Genomic DNA, 23,649 nt, shown 5'->3' on the forward strand with positions numbered 1-23,649 from the left:
ATATAAAGATGTATGTACACATTACACATTTAACCTGTTACAAAGACGCAGAAATATACATTTTAAACTTCAGTGAAAGAAATTTAAACAATCTGAACAATCAAGCACAAATTAATCCAATATGCACTTTCTTTATAGATAAAGTACAATTACAACATAATGCATCTAGTGTACAAAATAATCTAAGTTATTTCAATACACGTCAATTGAAATCAATGCGATTCATTGCTAAATAATTCAATATATGGCAGTTTTGCTACATCAAAATTAACAGTGATATACTTGGAAATAACCTCATTAATAGTTTATTTTTTCATTGATGGCAGAAACTGCTACTGTATTAAAATTATTCGGTACTAAGATCCCAAAATGGTAATCATGTACAAACTAAATTGGTCGCAGTTCAGAGCTGTTACTGCCACCTGAGAAGTGCATGCATTATAATTTTTCAAGTGCCGAACCGAAGTTCCTTTAATACCTCTTTTATTTACTTGAAATTATTCTGAATGATGCAGGTGTTTTTTTTCCACGAAAATTGCTTTTCAGAAGTTTCACTTCTTAAATGAAGTGATAAAATTAATTAATCCAATTGTCTCATATTAAGTGACTTCGTGAAATGTACCGTTTAATAAACATTGACAGTTTTTCATGTTTTCGGTCTGATAAAACCTCAAACTAGAAATCATTAATTTGAATCCCATTCCAGGCATTATATTGGGATATTTTCAGCCAGATGAATCAGCTCAGCCAGATATCGTCAGGCGCTGAAATTGAGTGAAAACAAAGTTATGGTTATTATTACAATCACTATAACAATCTTTTTATTAAACTTTTATTGTTTTCACTCGATTTCAGCGCATGACGATATCGGGCTGAGCTGATTCATCTGGCTGCAAATATCTCAATATAATATTATATGTCTTTCCGATTCAATTCGAACGTATACTTTTCAATCATATCAATGGAAGCAACTTTTAGATCCATATATTTTTGATTGAAAAAAATAAATTTTGATAAATACTAATTGAATGAAGTATATATCCACTTTAATAATTAGTTTTTACATTAAAAAAACACCAAAATTCTAGGTATTTTGGATTTTTTGGTCACCTACAGACTGACACGTTTATAATTATTTAATATTATTTATTTCACCGACTTACTCAAAGTTTGCACAGACTAAATGTTGTCCATTAGAAATCATATTACATTCATCATTGTGATTGAAACAATGAAACACCAACCGAATTAGCCACCACCCTCCTCGACTTCGTAGCAGCAGACACCGATTCAACAATACGTTCTTATTTGCGTGCGTAAAATTCAACATCGTTAACATCTCTTACCCAACAAAAAATGTCTTAATAAAGATCTTAAAAGAGAGTAATCTGTTAGAATATTAAAATTTCTTTGTTTTCTGATTGATTGTGGGCATAATCCGATGTAAAACACTCCTGCATGAGTTCTCCTCTAATTAGTTCAACTTTTCGAAAATTCGATCTATTCAATCTCTCCGAGTTAAAATTGAGTAAAAGTGTTGAATAAATTTAATTATCAATTTTGTTCTAAGATCAATTAGCCCCCGTGTGTATTCGGGTTGAAAATGATAATAAATCGTTTAAGTGAGTCAGAAAATATTTCATAAAAAGAAAACGTACAAACATTGGAATACTTGATAAAGTAATGGCCTAATGTTTGGCTAGTCTTTTGAATGAATGCTAAAATGCTAGCCAAAAATGCAACAATGAATTTATGACCTTGGGTATATTATGATAAAAAGAATGGACGGCCAAACATTAAGCATTTTTTTGATAATTTCGGTTTTTAGATTTCCGCATTTACCTATTTCATAAAAAAAAATTGAGGTAGTATGGCGACTAATTAAGTAAGTTGTCCGCCAAAAAACGTTACCCAAAAAGATAGCCGAATATAGACGATAGTTGAACAAGAACAACAACAACAACAAAAAGATTGCTTTTGTTTATTTATGGTGTACTGATTTCATGGCGAGCATTTCTTTTGCATGTCGTCTGTTTCTTTCTCTTTTTTTCCTTTCGTTGGTTGTTTTTTCTTCTGTTTCAAATGGATGGGTCAGTTAAGAGATAGAACGATTACCCATGGTTTTAAACACTGGTTGTTGTTTACTTTGTGTGGGCTTCAAATTATAGTCATTCCATTGATAATAAATAAAAGCTTTATTAGTTCCTCTATGCATGAGTTTCTTGGTACGTTTGACTCCCAGAAATTTATATTGATAATGTTATGAGAAATTTTTCGATTGTTTTTCGTTCTCTTCGTTGTCGCCATTGAATCAGGTTCATATTTGATGAGACCAAAGTGATGACACTAACATGTGGAGGTAATCTCAATCAAATCCATAAATTATAAATTTCACTACGCAAAGGATTTTTAACAACATATCGCTAACCTGTTATTAGGAGAAATTATAACAACAAATCTACGATTTTCAAAGTGGCCCTTTTCTCTATTTGATTTATGTAATACCCATTCGATGGACTACTTTTTCCTTTCAAAATTGCTTCAATCAAATGCAACGTTTGACGATGTAACATTTTTTTTAATACGCATTATCCGTAAAAAGGGTCCTAATTTTTTGTCAGTCGTGGCAAAGGATCAAATCAATCCGAAAAATAATTCATCTGTTGCGATCGTTTCGAATGTTACTTAATATGTATATTCGACATATAATACTCGTAGAATTGGTGCTCCTTTTTTTGGGAAAAAAGGGAACAGAACACCAGCAAGAAAACACGAAGAAAGCTCGTACTATCACCAAATACAAAGAAGACGAATATAAATCCAAATAGTCGTGTATTTTATGTGTATTACATTCGGTTTGACTCGTTATAATACTGTGAATGGCGTTCAAGTGAAGGCGCCAGTTACCATCCGCACATAAAAAATTATTGCTGTTTTACCTCTGTTTTCATTCTCGTTTTCGGTTCCGTTTATCGGTGGTTGAGTTAATGTTAATGGTATTGGTTTTCGATTCCATTGTTGTTGCTGTTGTTGTTGTAGCAGTAGTAGGTTTTTCTCTTCGTTTATTTTTGAAATATGGACTTTACATTCCGATCCTTATCACAACAGCAGACTGTGAATAAAAGATAAAATAAAAATATGTTGTTTAACATGAGTTTTGGTACCATTTCGTGATCGTATTTACTTTTAAGTTTATGCTTTTTTGTTTTTACTTGGCTTTGTTTTCGATTATGCACTTGCATTTCGCATTCATTCTGACTCACTTTGCACACATATATTATTTGTGGCATATTTTTTTTCATTGCATATTCATTCTTGTTAAACTCCGTTTTAATTTCAATCACTTCGACCGATTATTTTATTTTAATTTTTGTATATTGCTCATTTTTTTGAGTAAATATTGATTGATGCGGTTAGTTTTAAATCTCTAATATACTACTAAATATTTAATGTTATAGATTAACAAATTATCAATTCATGAAAAACAAATAAGTTCTTTGCTACTTTATTTTAACATCACTAAATATCTCTCAATAGCTAAAAGCATTAAGTTGACTTCTATTGAAAACAAAATGAATTTTAAATTATTTCTTTAGCTTCTTCACTTTAATTGGGATTTTTTTTCGAATTTTAGCCACAATTTCTTCCATTTTTTGAAAAAATGTATGGGGAAATTGTATCCATTTAGTTTTGGATGAAAATTCTCCATCAGTTTGGTAATATTTTCCCCGGGAACTTACGTCCAAATCGAATTGGAAATAGTCTCCCTGGGTTTTTGGCCACAATTTCCCGAAAATAAAATATTTTTCTTGGGGAAAATATGACCAAATTTTAAAAGGAATTAGTTTCTTCAATATTTCGGGCATAAATTCTCCATTAGATTTGTATGGGGGAAATTGTAACCGGGGAAAATATGTTTGAAATAAAACTCATTGTTTGGCGGTTATTATAGAAAGAATTTAATCCAAACAAAACAATTACTAGAGGGATCTTTAGTTTTTTAACTTATTCTTCTTATTCTGGACTGAAATTGATAACAATTGTTTTTCATTTGGAGCATGGAAGAGAAAAACATATTCTTAAGGTTGAACAAAATTTAAGTTAATTAAAACCACTTACGGAAAGGGCCATCAATTTAAGCAAAAAAAAAGTCTTAGTGAAATGAAACATATGTTCGATAGCCACAGGCCGTCAATAAACACCAATTTGAACTGACTTTGACATACATTTCAACAGCATTTAACCTTTAACCGGACAGGTGAAGCCTTTGGGCTTGAGAACTTGATTTTTTTTAATCAAATAAATGAAATCGATACACAAACCGGCAAAACGTGTTGCAATATATTCCAATGCCGGTATATTGGCCAAAAAGTTTGAAATCTTGGTTCCGTGAAGAAATTTGAACAAAAAATCTATTGGTCATACTCGCCAAATTTTTTTATATAGAATCCATGCATCAGTCAAATTTCACCTGATTAAATTCGAAATTACATTGGGGGATAAATACAAACGGCTTTTTTGGATCATAAATGTTCTATTTGTCGCATTTCTACGTCATTTGAGAATAGAGAAGATAAGAAATCTATTCCAATCAAAAGACCTCTTCATTTTCAAATTGGTGAGAATAAAAAGGTGATTACGCAACTCATCTCCTGTTTCCATTCATTGAAAAGATAATAAGAAGCGAGGCTTTATTTGATGATATGACGACATTCATATGAAAAGATATGAGCTTGTGTAATTTTGTGTCAATTTTTTTTCGAATGTTGGATAATGTTTGCGTTGGTGCTTAAAAAGTCATTACCATTTTACACCTATTGTCCGGCTTTGTTTTTGTAGTTCACGCTGTCAATAACGGTATCCATATAATTTTGGATTCATTAACCTGCAAGGGAAAACTTATTTTCGTTCACGATGTGGCGTGTTGTTCAAAGGGAGCACAACAAAGACGAAAAAAAATCGATAGATATTGAGAAAATGAAAGTCGATATTAAACTGAAGTGATGAGGATTCAAGCAGAAATCAGAATATCAAAACTGTTATAATATGAATAAACGTAAAAAAGAAAGGGCTACAAAATGTTGATAACAAGCGACGATATAGTTGGGTGGCATCATTATCAATTGACGACTTTTAGAGCGAAGAAGCGCCGGTAGCCAGGATCAACAGTAAACGAAGTCGTACAATCCAAACGCAGTTAACTTACTCGATGGCATAATAAAGCCCCCGAAAAAGTGCAATCCACGTACGGCTAAGGAATAAATCCATTTAAAACGTCGAAAATCTCTTGTGATGGTACCGCTTACCGATATATTTTCTTATCACTATCTCCTTTTTAATGCTTCTCGTTTTTTTTTTGTGTGTGCGCTCTAACTGAACGTCTTTGAACATTTTTGAATGTTCCGCTTTCAACATTTATCTACACGTCGATTGCGTTTTCGAAGGAGAACAACAGAAAAACCAACAAGAACGATGATAAGGAGAAAACACTACACGCAAAATGCTCACTTTTCCTTTTGGTGGTCTTCTTTAACTACCAGTTTTTTGGGTCTTGTGTGTGTTTCAGCTCATTTCTATTACTTACGCGTTCCATATTAAAATCATTGATACTGGGTCCATTCTCTTTTTAACTCGAGATAGTATGTTCGATAAACAAATATTGAGAACTTGAAAACAAACCTATTTGTCAAAATAGAAAACGGAATGAAGTTCTCAACACCGATTTCCCATGATTTGAAAAAAAAAGGAAGCGATTGTATACAGCTAATTAATTTGAAAAAGGATCTCAATTGAAAAATGCGCTGATTGTGAGATAATAATTATTCTCATGGTGTACTTGAATGAATTCAAGTGCAATTACTGACCTGTGTGAAAACAAAGTATTTTTCAAATCCTTGCTTATTGAAGATTTTTGAAGTGTTTTTTTATTATTAAAAGCAATTCTGAAAAAATGCATTAAAACATAACCATCATCTAATTGTTTCTATAGGTTGTTCATAAATAAATTGAAACTTTCAAATTTTAAGAATGAATTGATTCAAGTTAAAACTTTAAAACATTTTACTGTTTAAATTCGCTAGATGGCGTTCGTGACAGAAAAGAGCGACCAAATCATATACAAAACACACAATCGAACCAGCTGAACTGAAAAAGAGTTATTTTAAATGAAACTCACCCTAAGTTGAGCATGCCAATTGAATTCATAACTTTTCAATTGAAAAAAAAAAAAAAAACGGAGCATATCAACTATACTGATGTCAATTAAACCAAAACCAAGAGAAAAAAAGTCATTGATCGAGTATTAATAAATTCAACTTCACCACACTGTGTGTATATGTATAAGCAGTCAACTTCACACATTTTTAACAAAAGAGAGAAGAAGAAAAAAACAAAACAAAATTTTCAGCTGTCAATTCAAATGGAGATGCTCTCATACAAATTGGTATACAGTATGAAAAATAGTATAATACGAACAAAAAAAAATTAGATGAAAAATTTTTGAACGAAAATAAAAAAGAGATTGAGCGCCATCAACAAAGCATTCAATTGAACTGTATATATGTCTAAACGAATTTGTGTTGGGTCGCAAAAACCGATAAAAATATTCAGCTATATTAGAGAAATACAAGGTGCAAATCTCATATTTACTGATTCGATAGTGTAAAGCAAACATATGAATTGTATGTGATTAATAATAATAATATTTGTTGACCTTTTGAAATGTTGGTTTCGTCTTGTTATCCGTGAATCAATAAAAGGAAAGAGAACGACAGCGAACGTAGTTGGACGCGAACTTGCAACTAACAAATTTTATAGCTGTTTGATTTTAACCCAACAACAATATTTATATAATTCGATAGAGATATATTAAACATGTTCAATACAAGTGAATCGCAGAAAAATGACTTTTTGGATAAGACAAAGGCTGCACGCGAAGAACGAGAAACGAAAAAGAAACGGGACGGTGCAATAATCAAAATACAATCATGGATTCGTGTATGGTTAGCACGCATTAATTATGAACAAAGAGCACTGTAAGTGTGATGGTGGTCTTGTCTCGGATGAATATCTGAATGTCATAAAATTCCTTATGCACATTTATTATTACAGGGCTGCGCTAGACGATATTTTACCACCAAATACAAAAATGCCCGAAATGGTGTTGAAAGCAAATGTCGACGTGTATTATGCAGTTAATCGGTTTTTGAAAATATCTCGTGAAAATTCGGACGCGTATAGTGAACGCTTGCAACAGGTTTGTCGCTATTTGTCGAAATCACTTGATTCGGAAAATTCAAATCTTAGCTACATTGGTATTGCTCTAAATAACGATCTCGACAAGGCATGGACGCAGCACATAGAATTATTGCTATACAAATGTTGTGTTCAAATGGAAAATCTACGGCCCGGTAAATAACGATGGAAACAAAGATAACACTCGAATATTTTACTTATTTTATTCTTTTTTGCTTTTTTTAGATACACACTCAGAGAGTTTGACTTTGGCGTTATATTTAAGTACATTGATTTCATTCACAACGCCAAAAAATTGGGGTCTATTGAAAGTAAAAAGTTTTGCTTTTTTATTATATATATTTTATTGTCATCATATGTTACTTATTGATTAATTTCCATTCCTTTCTATATGATTACTCCTAGGAAAATAGTTTAATGGAACAAATACCAGTAATGAAACAAAAATGCAGCAATATGCTCGGTACACTCGTAGAAAAGGGATTCTTTCAAACGTTACGGGTGAGAATATTTATCAAATATGCAAAAGAAACAAAACTGATTTTCAATTTTTTTTCTACAGAAAATACTTTTAAAAGGAACTTGTCGAAAAAATATCACATTGAAGCCGCTCTCATTTCAAGCCGTTTTAGAATTGTCAATTCGACCATTAACAACCGGAAATTTTACCGAAGATTTAATGGCGAAGTTTTTGATATTCATCTTATCAACGCCTGCCCTAATTTATCAAATTGAAGCAAATATAACCAATTCATTGAAAACTTTCCAAACAGAATCAATTCTGAAGCGAAGCCTTGATTTACTGGAAAAGGAACAAAATATGAAATATGTAACAAGCGATATGAAAGCAACACAATGTTTAGCTTTATTGGCAAATATTGTCCATTTATTCCATTTGGAGCCCATTGAAACAGCAACAAAATTCGGGTTTCCTACGTTTACGGTAAAGAGGAGAAAGAAAATATTGAATGTGCGGTGATTAAATATTGAAAATTATGTTTTTTTTTTTATTTCAGCTTGTCTGTATGAAACTGTTGCAAACTATTTCAGATTTAGCGAAGGACCCTAAACAAGGTAAAAGATTAGTATTCCATTACTTCACTATTACTTATTGATTAATTTCCATTTTTTTGTGATCCACTACCAGGTTCAAAAGGTCTACTTGAATATCATGAACTATTGGGATGGACTCCAGTTAGTTCGGAACACAATGAAAATGTGTCACTTATCAAAAAACAACTATATTTGTTATGGGTAAGTCTTTCTTGAACTCATTTTTTAATTGTCCGCAATTAATTATTATTTTTTAATTGTCCTAGGGATATCGAACAGTCAAAATTATTTTGGGTAAGAGTTTTTCAAATTAAATTCTTATTCCTACATATACACAAACAATAATTGTTTTATTTTAGGTGATAATTTAAAAGAGTTATCAGTAGGCTATGAAAAAATCGAATTCACATTGCCGCAACAAGGATCTGGAAATTTATTAAAACGGGCACTGGAACGAACACAATCGAAATCAACGCAAAATAAAGCTAGCAAACCATGGCGTAAACTTGGATCACATGAAATATCAAGAGTGGCCATCGTTTGTACCATGTACCATGAGGCATTGGAAACACTAACACAACTAAAATTAGATATATTGTCCGGCCTCTGTTACCACAACACACTTTTACATGATCTTTTCATATTGATTGCATCGCTTGGTCTGAATTGTGGCTTAAAACCATTTTTAGAACTATTATCTGCCTCATCGAATACTTTACCACCTCCACTTTTGATGTTATTACTGTTTTGTGATTTAATGACGCATTATGTGACGTAAGTGTGTGCCGGGTTGATAAATATATTTTGGATTCGGTTTTTAAATGTTATTATTGTTTCGTTTTAGAATTTTAGACGATATTGAAATGTATGAGCAACAAACACCGTTCGAACTGATTCATTATATCGCTTTATCAAGTTTTCTGAACAACTTTTTGTATAAAGCAATTCAGGAAAATATATTCGGTATTTTACGTCTCTTTTTATTATTACGTCAGTAATTGTTAATCGATTTTCATCATTACAGATTTAAAAGTAATCAATTCAACTCCGCTATTTGTGTCAATGCATTCATTATTATTATGTTTGTATCGGCGTGATTGTCGTCGTCAGTTTGCGCCAAAAAATCATTGGCTTATTTATGATATTCGACCATCGAATTTTCTTGCCGATTTGGAAAAAGGTATGCCAATGGTTCATTAACATTTTTGCCATAAATTTCATTTGTGACTCTTCTTCATTTAGGTAAAAAGCATACACAAGTGCTTTTATCAAAAATGCCACACATTATACCACACGAAGATCGTGTTAAATTATTTCGAAAATATGTGCACAATGAAAAAGCGGTACTCGGTTTAACGGAGTCAGCATGTGCATCACCCAGTTCGGCATTGATAACAATACATCGTGATCGAATCGTTGAGGATGGTTATCGACAATTGGCAATGTTACCACCGGCTGCATTGAAAGGTGTGATTCGTGTTCGTTTCATAAATCAGCAAGGTCTTGATGAGGCTGGTATCGATCAGGATGGTGTTTTTAAAGAATTTTTAGAAGAAACCATTAAAAAAGTATTTGATCCATCACTAAATTTATTCAAAACAACAAGTGATCAACGACTGTATCCATCGCCAACGTCACATTTGCAAGATAATCATTTACAGTTATTTGATTTCGTTGGACGCATGCTGGGCAAAGCCGTTTACGAAGGAATTGTCGTTGATGTACCGTTTGCTATGTTTTTCTTATCACAATTACTGCAACAACAAGCCCTATACAGTTGTATAGATGAACTACCAAGTTTAGACCAAGAACTATATCGCAGTCTAAGTTTTGTTAAACATTATCAGGTAACCTACCTTTGCTATCTGTAAAAAGCCGATTATCTATCATAAATCCGATAAAAAAATTTTTTTGTTCATAATTGTGCAGGGTGATGTGTCTGATTTGGATCTCACTTTTTCGGTGGATGAAGATCAAATGGGGAGAATTGTTACACATGAACTATATTCTGGTGGAAGAGCTCGACCGGTGACAAATGATAATAAGTATAAAAATTGTGCATTGTAAAAAATGGAATTTATTAGATGAATCGACACATTTTATTCTAGAATCAATTATATCCATTATATGGCGTTTTTTCGAATGCACACCCAAATTAAAGAGCAAACAATAGCATTTATCCACGGCTTTAAGACCATTGTCAATTTGGACTGGTTATCATTGTTTTCAACTCCAGAGGTATGTGCCATTGAATAAACCCATAATTGACGGGAATAAAATACGTTTTACAATGAATTTACAGTTGCAACGTCTGATATCGGGCGACACGGCACCATTGGATCTAAAAGATTTGCGAAAGCATACACAATATTATGGTGGATTCCATGATTCGCATCGAGTTGTTGGCTGGCTTTGGGATATTCTAGCTAGAGACTTTACCGAAGATGAACGAAAATTATTTCTCAAGGTATATTGACACATGTGAAATTCACATTGAAACTGATTATTTATCTCTCTATAATTTCCATTCATTTTTCGGAATATAACAGTTTGTTACAAGCTGTTCAAAGCCACCATTGCTTGGTTTTACACATTTGGAGCCGCCATTTTCGATTCGTTGTGTCGAAGTTGGTGACGATGAAGACACTGGTGATACAATCGGTTCGGTGATCCGTGGATTTTTCACAATTCGAAAGAAAGATCCATTGAATCGTTTGCCTACATCTTCAACATGCTTTAATTTACTAAAATTGCCAAATTATCAAAAGAAAAGTACTCTGCGCGACAAGCTGAGGTACGCCATTTCAAGTAACACCGGATTTGAACTATCTTGAATAAAGTTTAAGGAGTATTATGTATGAATTATTAATTGTTAATTATTATACATATACTCATACACACACACCACACACACTTTGAATTGAACTTCCAAAGATATTTACAAAAACACACACGAAAGGTACAAGTGAACACATAAATTTCAAGGAAATTTTTTTTTTCTTTTTTTTAAATATGATAAGCTTTTGAAATATTTATATATACATATATCTATCTATACATATGTAAACAAGTTGTTAAGGTATTTTAACCAAGATTTGCAAACAAATAGTTAAGACGTGTATTGTAAAAAATGCAATCGAATACTGTGTAATATCTCAGCACACCGAACAGTAAATTCCAAATCATAGCTGAACGTGAAAATGGTTACAAGAGGAAATCTTATTTTAAATTTGAAAAAAAAAAAAATCCTGAATTTTTTATTTGACAAAATTCATGATATGGAATCTTTTTTTGGTATTAATTTCAATAATTTATCACCTATCAAATGTCCCTTCCTTCTGTCCGGAATTTAAATTATTATCAAATTTGCTTTAAATGTATAGTGCTGCTGTGAGAACTAAAACCCGAGAAAAAAAAACCTTTAACATTTTGAATCCAATGTACTCAAAGTAAATACTAGTAATTGTTAGAGACATATATAATAAATGGATAAAAATAAAGAAAATTTACTGTGATAACATCAATCCAATAGAATTCATATTAAAAAAAAAATTATGAATAAAACAAATTTCAATAAAAATGTCAAATGTAATTGTTTTGTAATTTTGTTTCAACCGATTTATAGAAATATTGAATAAAAAATTTCATAGAAAAAAAAAACCGTTCATCTGCAAATACTTTAATGAGAGTTTTGACTTTTAACAAACTATTCAGCATTCACTGTTCACTGTTGTAGTGATGCCCAAACGCACACATTCATACGCGCACGCTTACATGCACACATCGCAACCAAAGCGACCGAAGTATACACCGACAAAACCGTGTTCACATGCCCAACACAAATACAGACACAGCGTGTTCGTAACAAATACAACAATTCGTTCAGTGCATTAACATCGTAACCAAATACAATATACATCGTACAACAGCCGCCGCAATGAACGCTGAGCCAACAACACATAGAATATTCTCCGATTTAGTCTTTAGTCTTTAACAGAGTGTCGTCGAATTGTGTTGTACATGCGTCGCGTTTCAGCCTCACAAAAAAAATTGAAGGAATTTTTTTTTCAAACTGAATTTGTCTCTTTATCTATTTTTGTGTGGTTTATTATTATTTTTTTGTGGAACACCATCTCTCTGCACTACACCATTTTACTGAACATGGTAAACAAATACAACGAATAAATATTAACGTAAACCAAAAGAATAATAACTGAGGAAGATTAGCATGAGAAAATGAAATCAACACAACATTAGATTATAGTTAAAAAAAATCGAAATTGGTCGCGATTGCAACATAGACAAAACGAAACAGTTGTTGTTTTTTCTGTTATTCCAATTTCAAACAAACAGTGAAAAGTTATTTGAAAAAGAAAAAAAAACAGCAACCATTAGAATACAAAAAAGTGCATTTTATTTCTGTGCAATCAAATTGGGGAGACCGTTGTTTGGAGAAAACGCGTTTGTCTGTGCAAATGGATTACCAAATTGAAAACTAAACACAATTGAATTGTACTTTTTTTGACATCAAATTGAAAAAACACCATCGCTGATATTCGGAAAGATTACAACGTACCCAGAAGTAATTGCAGAAACGTTTTTCGGGAAATGACGGATTCGATTGAATAATAAGGCGAAATAGAAGTAAGTAAATGACATATTGTGTTGAGTGTACGGTGTAGTTAAACATCATGGGATATCGTATTCGTGTTTGCAGAAATCAAGCAAAGCAACAGCAAAAAAAAAATAAAACAAAAATGCCAAAAAAAAAAAAAAAATACGAAAACGTGAATGAAACAAAACGACAATTGTATTGCGCATTGTTCATAGCCAAAAGAGAGCAACAAAAACGCACACACCGCATTGCTAGAGAGAAAGACTTTTAGAAAAATGTCATTTGTAAAGTAGCTGAATGGAAGTTGGCTTGCAAATTGTGTACGTCCATGGACGAAACAAGCATGTTACATATTGTTAGATTTAGTAAAATTATGTGTGCGCCAAATGAAAATCAAAATTTAAATGAAACTCATCTGTGGATTTTTGGCAAAGAAAAAGGATAATAACAGCAAAAATGCAACCATCTAGTACATTTCGGTTACTCTGTGACTTTCCTGCCTCTCCCTCTCTCTCTCTCTCTCTCTCTCTCTCTCTCTCTCTCCATGTCATTCTCCCACAAATTGAGATCACAAATGGTTTTCTCTTGTTCCAGGCGAATTTATTGACAATATTGACGCTGTCTAAGTTTCGCTCTATCTTGCTTTCTCTCTCACTCATTCTCTCTTGCACACACCGAACGCTCAAACTCTCTCTCAGACACACATACATACATACATTCAAACACACACACACACACTCACTGAACGTAAACGGAAACAAAATTTGACTGCGCTTGTGATTTTTGCTGTGCGTTTATGATATATACGATAGTTTTCACGTCACGTTCTGTTCATCGGCAACGGCTCATTGATATACTTGTTAATATTATGTTCAGCACATTGTTTTTTTTTTCGTCTTCTTCAATCCAAAAAGGAAAAAATCTAATACCACACAAAACGACAAATAAAAAATCCAACGAACCAAACAAAGGAAGGGAAAAAGAATCACAATACCATGATATATATATATATACGTATAAAAACAAGACAACGTTAGATTGTCCGTACATATTCCATACTAAGACGAGAGAAAAAAAAATGATTACCACCACAGACGTCAACAAAATATACAATGTAGTCGACGCGATTTTAGTAAGTTCATTCTCCTAAGTCATTAACACATCGCGGCAAATAAATGTGTTGATGATGCGATTGAAGAAAAAAAACATAAAGAACACCAACCCAGTATGAATGGTATCCGAGGTTTTTTTTTAGATCTTTTAAACACACGCAAACACACCAAAAGTGAGGCACACCAATCTTTCAGTGCATTGAAAACAAAAGGAGACGGGAAAACGCCGTAGAACAACAAAATTTCAACTTAAAAAAAAAGTGCAATACAATCAAAACACAAAACAACATACATACATTATACACATATATAAAAATATGTACATATGTATATGCTTATTAGCAATTTATACAACCGAAAGTGCGACCAGAAAGATAAAAGTAAATGAGTTGAAGAAAGAAAGAGAAAAGAAGATAAAGAGCTCACCATAGATAGATTGTGTGTATACGAGACGAATCATGAAGCTCTCTTTCTCTCATAGTTAGTCATTTGGTGGCACGGTGTGATACAATCCGATATCAACTATGCACCGTCTATGTTTTTATTAGGCTAATCAATTTTTTCCACCAACGGTTGTATGGCCGTGGATTCTCAGGCATGAATTGGCAAACATGTGGCGCATTCCAATCAATCCATTTCAATTGTTAACAATAAATAAATTTAGTGTATCTTATTCCATATTTGAAAAAAAAAAACGCATACTTGAACGCTGGTCAAAAAAAAAAATCTGTGGCCCATTCAAGTGGAAACCGGTGGGACCTTAGTATACATATATACATGCACAGCTGCAATCAATCACATTCAATGAATCAGTTTACATCATTTATATTGTTTAAGGTTCAAAGTACTTTAAAGTTATGTTTGTTATGCATCATTTTATTTTCAACCTACAGTGAATTTTCAATCTTTTACACGGGACATTTAGACGAGCCCAACAAATCAATTGATTTGATTTTTGACTTTGATTTAAAATCCAAGCAACGCAAATCCTATTAAGCCCACTGCAGCTTCGACGATTGTGAATTCTTGAAGTGTACACACTCAATTCCGGTTATTGTTTTTATTTATTCTTTGTTGTCGTGCATTTCATTTTATACTTTCAGCATTAATTCAAATTTAATATTGAAAAAAAAAAAAAAAAATATCAGAGAATAAATGCGCTCTGTGCGCCTTTTGATCACGTATGCATATGTAAATTCATGCTTTGTACGCAATGAAATAAAAAAAATGTCATCTTAATACTCACCGAGACTAACACTTCCCGATTTACACCCCCCCTCCGGTGGAAACCCATGGCCAGAACCAATGGACGTTCCATAAAATGCAGACATTTTTGTTGCACATCACCAATATTGCTAATATGTTGGCCTTAAAACGCTTTATCCAATTCAACGATCCGCCGAAAATAAGCACTTACTAATTTATCTATCTGTTTGCCATTAAAAAATAATAATATCAACAAGATGAATCTCGCATTGTTAATGTTTTTCTTTTTCTCGTTTGTAAATGCATTTGGCGCATCATGATTTTATTTTAAATGTTTGTTTCTTCATTTCTGCAGCTGTATTCATTTCATCCAGTGCATACACATTTATAAATAAATATTTCATATGTGTGAATTGGAAGTCATGCTCCGGCATCATCAGGCTGTGATTTATTCTTAACACTAACTGAAAAAAAAGAAGAAGGAAAAGAAGAAGGATGCATTTTGCTTATTCATTTTGTTTTTGGCAATGGTTGCCAATGACGAGGTTGAGATTTAATTTTCTCCATTCAACAATAATTATATGCGTATTATTCCGGTATTATTTTGTGAAAAACAGCTTTTGAATAAAATGTGAATGATTCATATTGCATCACATATAGAACAGTTTCCGTTACTTGAACCACCTGAAAATCTAAAAACTTTGCTTCAATTTTTTGATATAGATATAGATATGGATAAACATTTATTTAGTTATTTGGTTGGGATGGTTCAAAGACCTTTCAGCTGTGTGTGTATATATATATTATACAGTTGGTATTTGTTGCTGCTGCTGCTGCCAATATGCTGTTACTACGTTATGGATATTTTTGCGGCTGGTACCTCAGCCGCTGCACATACATTGTTGTTTTTTACATTTGAGTGTTGAGTATCTGATGTGAATATATCCATGGGTTTCAGTGTTGTACGCGTGTATTTCATGAGCGAAGATTCACTCCCCCTATTTGAAACGGAATGAAAAAAAAACTCGTTTTCGTATAAAATTACCCTCGTAGTTTAATGAGTACAGGACAACGAAGTGCAACAAAATAGGATAGAGAGAGCACATGCACGCTGTATGTACAAAGAGAAGTACATCAAGCATATTGAAAAACATACAATAGCGGTTCCTATGCAATAGCACATACCATTTAAATAGTAAAACGAAACATGGTACATATATAGACGTATTAAATCGGTATTGACAAATAAGACCGTGTTTTCTCACTCAAACTGATTAATACTGCCGTCGAATATTGAAAAGAACGAGAACCGAATACAGCACACATTTTAGTTCTCCCTCTCCCTATCTGTGTCGATCCCGTTCTTGCTACCGGTTTCCCTCTCTCTCTCTCTCTCTCTCTATTCCAAAAAATATATGCGCTCATCTCGTACATTTGTCGCTTTACAAACAAAATTATATTACCAACGGCGTTTTCTAATTTGACTCGATTTCAACATTTTCAACTTCTTTTTGTGGCACATTGGAATTGTCTTCAAAATAAGCCCTACAAATTATTATTACCACACAAATTCTTCTTTTTTCTTCATATTAATTTATTGATTTCTGTTTCGAATAGGAAATTAAATACGAAAAATTCTCTCTACCGCTTTGTTTTAATATATTCGATTCGTTGAATGTACAAAAAAAAAAAATTACGAATAATTTAGTTTCTATTTTTTTTGTGCAGTAGATATTTTCATTATTATTATTACTAATATTGAAGTTTCGCTTTTGTAAAGCGAGGAATCTATTAACACCTCTTTCGTGCCTTTGTTTCTATTTGTATTACAACAAAAAAAAACTAGTTTTGAGCGTGAATGCGTCGATCGTTCATCGTGTACTTAGAAAGAAAAATTGTATGTATGCAATGTGGTGTATATTTATCAAAAGTTATCAAACAGCGTGAACTAAAAAATTCAGAAAAATAGAGGCACACAGAGCGAAAGAGAGAGAGAGAAAGAGAGAGCGAAGAGGAAAACCAGTAGAAATAGATAAATGAAAGTAACCAAACGTTTGCCAGTCATAAAGTGGATTAATATTCACTATTAATTATATATTGCGCCCAACAAACCAACAAACTGTTAGCATGACTTCATATTACTTTAATAGAAATTATGCGGAACATTTAGTTCTTTAAATACAATCCAATTAAAAGATATGTATTTTAAAGACCATGCCAACTTATTTCTATTTTATGTCGCTTCTGCTGCTTTTTGTGCGTCATACAGTATATATCGCCTTTATTCGCCTCCTCTAAGAATTCGTTACATTGTGAAAGAAAGAAAGCTTCATAAAAACGTTTAGATAATAAATGTTCGATTATTAATATTAATTGTTTATTTTTTTAAAAAATATTGATTATGTTATTTCAGCATTGTTTATTCATTGTTTTATTTCCTCTATATTTTCAGAAATATTGAAGCGCGACTGAAAGCAAATTGAAACTACCAAACAGAAAATAAAAGAAAAAGCGAGATAGAGAGAGAGTAAGGAATTCAAAGGGAATCCATACAAATAAAGTATTATTGTGAAAAATGCAACAACACTTTAGTAATAAAATCGTCAAATTGTAAGAATACAGTCTCGTTTTAAACAACGTGGAACGCTCGCACATGCACACATACTGTCACCGCTACAAAGCATATGTTAATACTGGATGCAAAAATCACGTCACTCGTTGAACACACGCACACATACAGCATTTCGAGTCAAAAATTGACAAAAAGCAACGCTACGACAGATAAAACGAACGAAAACACAAAGAAACGAGCGACAAACATATGATTGTGATTAATTTGATTTCGTTTATATTTGCACGTCGTTTAATATTTCTTTATTGCAAACGAATGCAATAACAAGAACGGTTGCCACCATCGCAAAATCCAACTTTTTAGAACTTTGTTCCAAACGTAAATATATATGACTATGCGCTGACAAAGTTGAATTACATGTTGGATCAAATCAACTGTACTTTCTGGATATAAATAGCTGCTTCTTTTCAAATGGAATCTTGATTTTCGCTACGCATACATTTTTGGCGAACAATTTTGGGTTTCTTGGTATTTCAAGAGAAACATAAGACCAAGTGAACATTTTTTTTATTTTAAATTGAATGTCACGTTGCATTTCTACACATTACACATCGATACACTCTGTATACGCACTTGTATCTGCAACAATTTCTATGAGAATGAAGCATTGAACGGTAAACCAAACGTATGCCAATGTTGTTTGTAAACTAAAAAATCACTAAAAAACAAGTGAAGTGTATAATGAAATCATAATCATAATCATACACAACGTTGTAAAAGTAACGAGACAAATTATATATAAATGCAGAAGGCTGACTGTTACTTCAATTTGACAAAACTAAAACCATCTAATTAACAAACACACAAAGAAAAAAACAAAATCGTCGACACAAAGTTAAAGGCAAAGACAAAAGAAAGTTGTAACTAAGAAATTGAAAAAAAAAAAACGGAAATCGTAACGCCAAAATACACACAAACTGTAAGCTTTATTATTTTATATTTTGAGACAAATTTAATGGTCAGTCTTCGTGAAATATTTGCGTCAAAACCATAAAAATTGTATTAAATAAAGTCGTCAATTTCAAAACAGATCCAAATCGGACAGCAGAAATTTATTGGAAAAAAACATTTGTGTGGCAAGAGTTGCGTGTAATTCCACAACACTGATTCAGAATCGGATTCTCGTTTGGCTGGCCAAGTTTTAAGCAAATTTACGAAATTAATCAGAAAACAAGACGTTAAGGAAGTGAAAGATAAACAACAAACGCGCGGAAAAAAAACAGTGTATTCGCAACGCCGAATTGAAACTCTACCACATTTTGTGATAAGTGTATGGGAAAAATCTAATGGCGGCCGTTAGTGGGCCAGCTCGCCAATCAAGAGTTTCAATGAGCGTTTCAATGTCAATTGTTCAAGGTGGTGCGGCTGCTCAACAGGGTGCCATACTTGCAGCCGCTGCTCCTTATTATCAGCCAGCCGCGTCACAAGATGTTGTACCAGATAGACCGATTGGTTATGGTGCATTCGGGGTTGTATGGTAAGTTCATTTATTTATTTTTTATTAGCAATTAAACCAAAACCATAAAATTCGACAACATTATTTAGAGAAAATTTATTGTTCAAATTTTTTGAATAGTTAAATTGGTACACGGAGTTTTTTTTAATTTAAAACTTGTTGCTCAGATTTTTTTAACCCAAAATCGATCGAAATTTTGTATACCACCCTGAATCACTCGATTGCTAGAAGAATGTTCACTCCTTTCACCGCAGACTCTTATCATGGGTACAGATCATCCGTGGAGTGTCTTTTCTTCAAAGTAATTGTTGTGAATAGTTCATAAATCAACCAATGGACGCAGAGTTCTGTTTCCAATGCACACAGAATACTAGTATACCAAAACTTTTAAATAATATAAAACAACCAGTTTAATTTTAACCAGTCCAGACAAAACAAAAACATAGAAAATGTTACTCTTGTCTGGATATGCATATATGAAATAAACAAAAGTTAAAAAGTGATGAACATCTTCTCACCAAATCAATTCAGGTAGAGATTTCTAATGGTTAAAATATGTATAGATTGAAGCTCAGATTTCATGAGCAGGTTGAGACCCATACACATTCCATTCAACTGCAACATAAAATGAAATGAGTTTTGTTTCAATGCTTTCGGTTGAAAACTTACAAGTTTAAATACAGCGTGTTATCGGAAAGCAGAAGATAAAAAAAGAGATCTGAATATTTGTTCACTCTGCAAATTGTAATTTTCTTTCCATGTATTTTTTTGTGCAATTTGATGTTTGCGCATATTTGTGATAGAGAATTTAATCTACATTCGATTTATCTATCATTTGCTTGAAAATGTTTCGCAATTGAAAGAAAAATATATTAGAAAACTGTACGGTATTCCCTGTTAATCAAATATACTCAAAAACATGTGTGTACAAATGCAACACATCCCGAAAGAAAGAAGAGATGTGAAAAAAGCCCATCGCACACTGTTTATGGTACAGTCGAAGGGAAGAACTATAATGGCTGAGGTTCAAATGTAAAACCAATGTCAAAATTCTCTCTCGCACAACAAACACACACTAGAAACGTCCAAAAGAGAGATATAGAGACAGAACATGGAACGGTGTGTTGTGAAAGCGAAGTCTTGTCTACGTTTTGAAATAAAAAAAATTCATTTTATGGGGGCTGCCATGAACCGTTTTTAATGTGCATTCGAGAAAGAAAAAAAATATGTGTATTCGAAACATAAAATGGAATTCAGTTTTTGTTGTTGGTGTTGCTATTGCAACACATTCTCTCTTCCTTCCACTGTTCGTTTCTGTGTGCGTGTAATTGTTTGAAATTTTTTTGAATAAGTATTTATGTATGTACAGCACCGAGGCAAATCATTATCGTTAAATATCCTTCCTCTTTCTATCTCTCACAAAGATACACCGACATTTTATTAAGGAAAATATTTTTACCAATGGAAAATACCCTATTATTTACGCATTTATCGTTTTATTTTCGGTTTTTTTTTTATTTCTGGCAAAAACTATTGAGTCATGAGTCTACACATATAATCTGCTGTTGTTTTTACCATGTTCGCACCCAGTTCGACATCTTTCGAAATCCGAATATAAGGAATTTTGTCGGGGGTCAAAAAAAATGGCGTATCCAAAAAAAGCCAATGTATTTTCACATCAATAGACACATAAACGTTTCAAATACCATGGTAGTGTGTTTAATTAGAAAATGAATGAAGCATCATTAAGAAGAGCAATTAGTTTGCGATGATGATTGGTGAAGTTTCTTTGCATTTTGTGCATGTTAGCATCGATGAAAACTACCATTGATATACAAATAGACTCGAAACCGTTACATTCAAGTGCTAGAACTATACATTTGCCTATTTAAACGTGTGGCATAATGTTCTAGTTGATTTTCTATTATTATTATTATTCCTACAGAGAAATTGAAATCGATAATGAAACAAAAAAAAAACCTGAACACGCTCATGGAATCGAATAAAATGCGTAGACGGTTCTCATCTGCCGTGATGTTAGTAGACATAGACGATTAATCATCGATTTAGATTTCAATCTGAAACACAGACATCTTTTGTGGCACAAATGCTTGAACTGGAATGCTCTTGTCTTGGTTAACATTTTCAATGGCCATTGTTATTTCGCTTTTCCTTCATTTTGATGGAATAATCAATATGTCATTTTTATTCGGTAGAAAGCATCATTCGAACGAGAACAAGAAGAAAATAATCGAGCATTTTGAAGGATTTTGTGTTTTGAATAAATATCAATTTTCATGCTCTTTGAATTAACTTCATTCCCGGTTCAAATGTGTTTTCAACATATTTTCCTCGACACTTGAACAAAAAAAAAACACCAATAAAAAAAAGAGAAAAAGAAGATGATGATAATAATGATGGAAATGAAGAACGAGCGTGTTGCGCCCACAAAATAACGAGAGAAGAAAAAAACCCGAGTACAAAATGCATTAACACATTTACAATGGGATACACTGAATAGTGACGAACCGAAGGTATTTTGAAGGGATTCTATTCAATATATTAGTCAGGCTATAACTTAGATGCACAAATAATGTACAGGAAAATGTCCCAGGTAACATATATTGTTTCCAAATGTTGATGGCACAACATCCAAAATCGTTGAATAAACTACCAAAAATTACATGAGCATATGCTTATCAAAATAAATTTGTGCATTTTTCATTGATCACAAAAACCGAAATACACCGAATTATGTGTTAAATTCGTAGTGGGAAAAATTCTTGGTTGTAATTTTCAGCCATCGACCAAAAATGCTTGGTTGGAACTTCAAAAACTCGTAATGATTTTTGAAAAACACATGATAGACAGTAGCATCCAAACGTGGAAAACATTGAGCAAATGAAATTTGTATGTAAAAGATATAGTGTTCAAAAATTGTCTATTGCCCTTTATAACCAAAAATGTAAACGAGAGTTAACTCAATCGCAAACAAGAAAAAACAACATTTAAATATAGAAAATAGATATGGATAGTGTAACCAAAAAGAGGAAAAAAAAGAATTTCATACATATTGTATTTATCGAAATACTCTGTAAGATAAACAGCTGCACATAATGTATTGAAACAGCAAATGTGTCATAAGGTAGTATTAAATGTGCAGCAACAATTTCAGTGATGTTGTTGTGATGTATGCACATACGCTTTCCCTCACATACACACGCACGAAACGCACACTTTTGCAGTCGACTCTCAGTTCATTGGCAATGAGTGTGTTTGTTGCAGCTTTAGTTTATATTTGACGTTTACCAACCACACAGCATGCACATTGCACATTGCACATTTAACAAATTCAACACATGTACGAACGCGTACGCTACTATAATAAAATAACAAACAATCAAGCCTGCTGCACTTCAGTGGCTCGAATGCTGAAGGCAGAAGAATCGTTGCGGTGAACAAAATACCTCTTATTTTGTTGCAAACCATAGAGGAAAATGCACTCTTTTCCCATATGTATAAACTGGTATGGACGACTAGTAATAGTCGTTTTGAAGAGCTTATTTCCCATACAACAGCAATATATATGCTGGTGCACAAACAAATCCAAATGAAAAATAAAATTCACAGTAAATTCGAACTCCTTCCATATTTAACTTATGCTTTAATGAACCCCACTCCATCAAAAAATGTATACTTAAGAATATATTATTAATAAAGTGTATACTTTTTGTGAATAAAATTGAACGAGATCGAAATATTTGATACAGCATTGGTATAAGGCATTTTATTCGCGGAAATTTTGATAGAGACGCGACGACATTTATCAGAACCGCATTTTTTTTATCTGGACTGCTGAATGAAGAAAACAAAATATATCAACACAGATAAATTTTGGTATGTGGATCGTGGTTCGGATTAAATATATCGATTATTCATGATTCGTTTGTATTCTTGATGAGATTTTCTGATGATGATAAAAATTAAATTTAATATATTGTAGAATTATAAAGCGGTGCAAACAAACACAACAATAGAACTATTTAATTACCTTGCATGCAAAGACAAACAGGATTTAAGAAATAAAGTAACACCGAAAGGGCACGATTGAGTTGGTGAGTGTAAGACAAAAAAAAAAACGACACAGTGAAAGAGATACATAGAGAGCGAGGAAGAGAGTAAAACAGTAGAGAATTGAGAGAGGTTAAAGAAACTCACATATAGTAGTTATTTTTCATCTCTTGCGCATACAATAAGCCTAAAGTTTGCAAACTTCAGAATTCTACCACAGGAGAGAAAACTGATTTTGTTATTAAAACAT

General features: G+C 32.6%; 2 protein-coding genes across 2 annotated transcripts in view; both read left to right on the plus strand.

Moving 5' to 3' along the window:
- Window positions 1-6,424: 6,424 nt before the first annotated feature.
- On the plus strand, window positions 6,425-11,211 carry LOC116347034 (ubiquitin-protein ligase E3B). The gene is made up of 16 exons (XM_031777428.1): window positions 6,425-7,034; window positions 7,111-7,409; window positions 7,480-7,565; window positions 7,660-7,755; window positions 7,817-8,197; window positions 8,271-8,328; window positions 8,402-8,508; window positions 8,574-8,601; window positions 8,667-9,081; window positions 9,152-9,270; window positions 9,332-9,487; window positions 9,550-10,154; window positions 10,237-10,352; window positions 10,416-10,545; window positions 10,610-10,774; window positions 10,857-11,211. The coding sequence occupies exons 1-16, from the start codon at window positions 6,874-6,876 to the stop codon at window positions 11,139-11,141; spliced, it is 3,207 nt and encodes a 1,068-aa protein (XP_031633288.1). The 5' UTR covers window positions 6,425-6,873; the 3' UTR covers window positions 11,142-11,211.
- Window positions 11,212-12,311: 1,100 nt separating this feature from the next.
- The window catches only part of LOC116347129 (serine/threonine-protein kinase NLK-like), a 32,034-nt gene continuing 20,696 nt past the window's right edge, over window positions 12,312-23,649 (plus strand). The window contains 2 exon segments of the mRNA XM_031777599.1: window positions 12,312-12,951; window positions 17,693-19,349. Of these exon segments, the coding sequence (XP_031633459.1) occupies window positions 19,159-19,349 (191 nt within the window). The 5' untranslated portion in view covers window positions 12,312-12,951; window positions 17,693-19,158.

The sequence above is a fragment of the Contarinia nasturtii genome, unplaced genomic scaffold (genome assembly GCF_009176525.2).
Source record: "Contarinia nasturtii isolate CC-2019 unplaced genomic scaffold, AAFC_CNas_1.1 Cnas_scaffold_1699, whole genome shotgun sequence".
Taxonomy (NCBI): Eukaryota; Metazoa; Arthropoda; class Insecta; order Diptera; family Cecidomyiidae; genus Contarinia; species Contarinia nasturtii.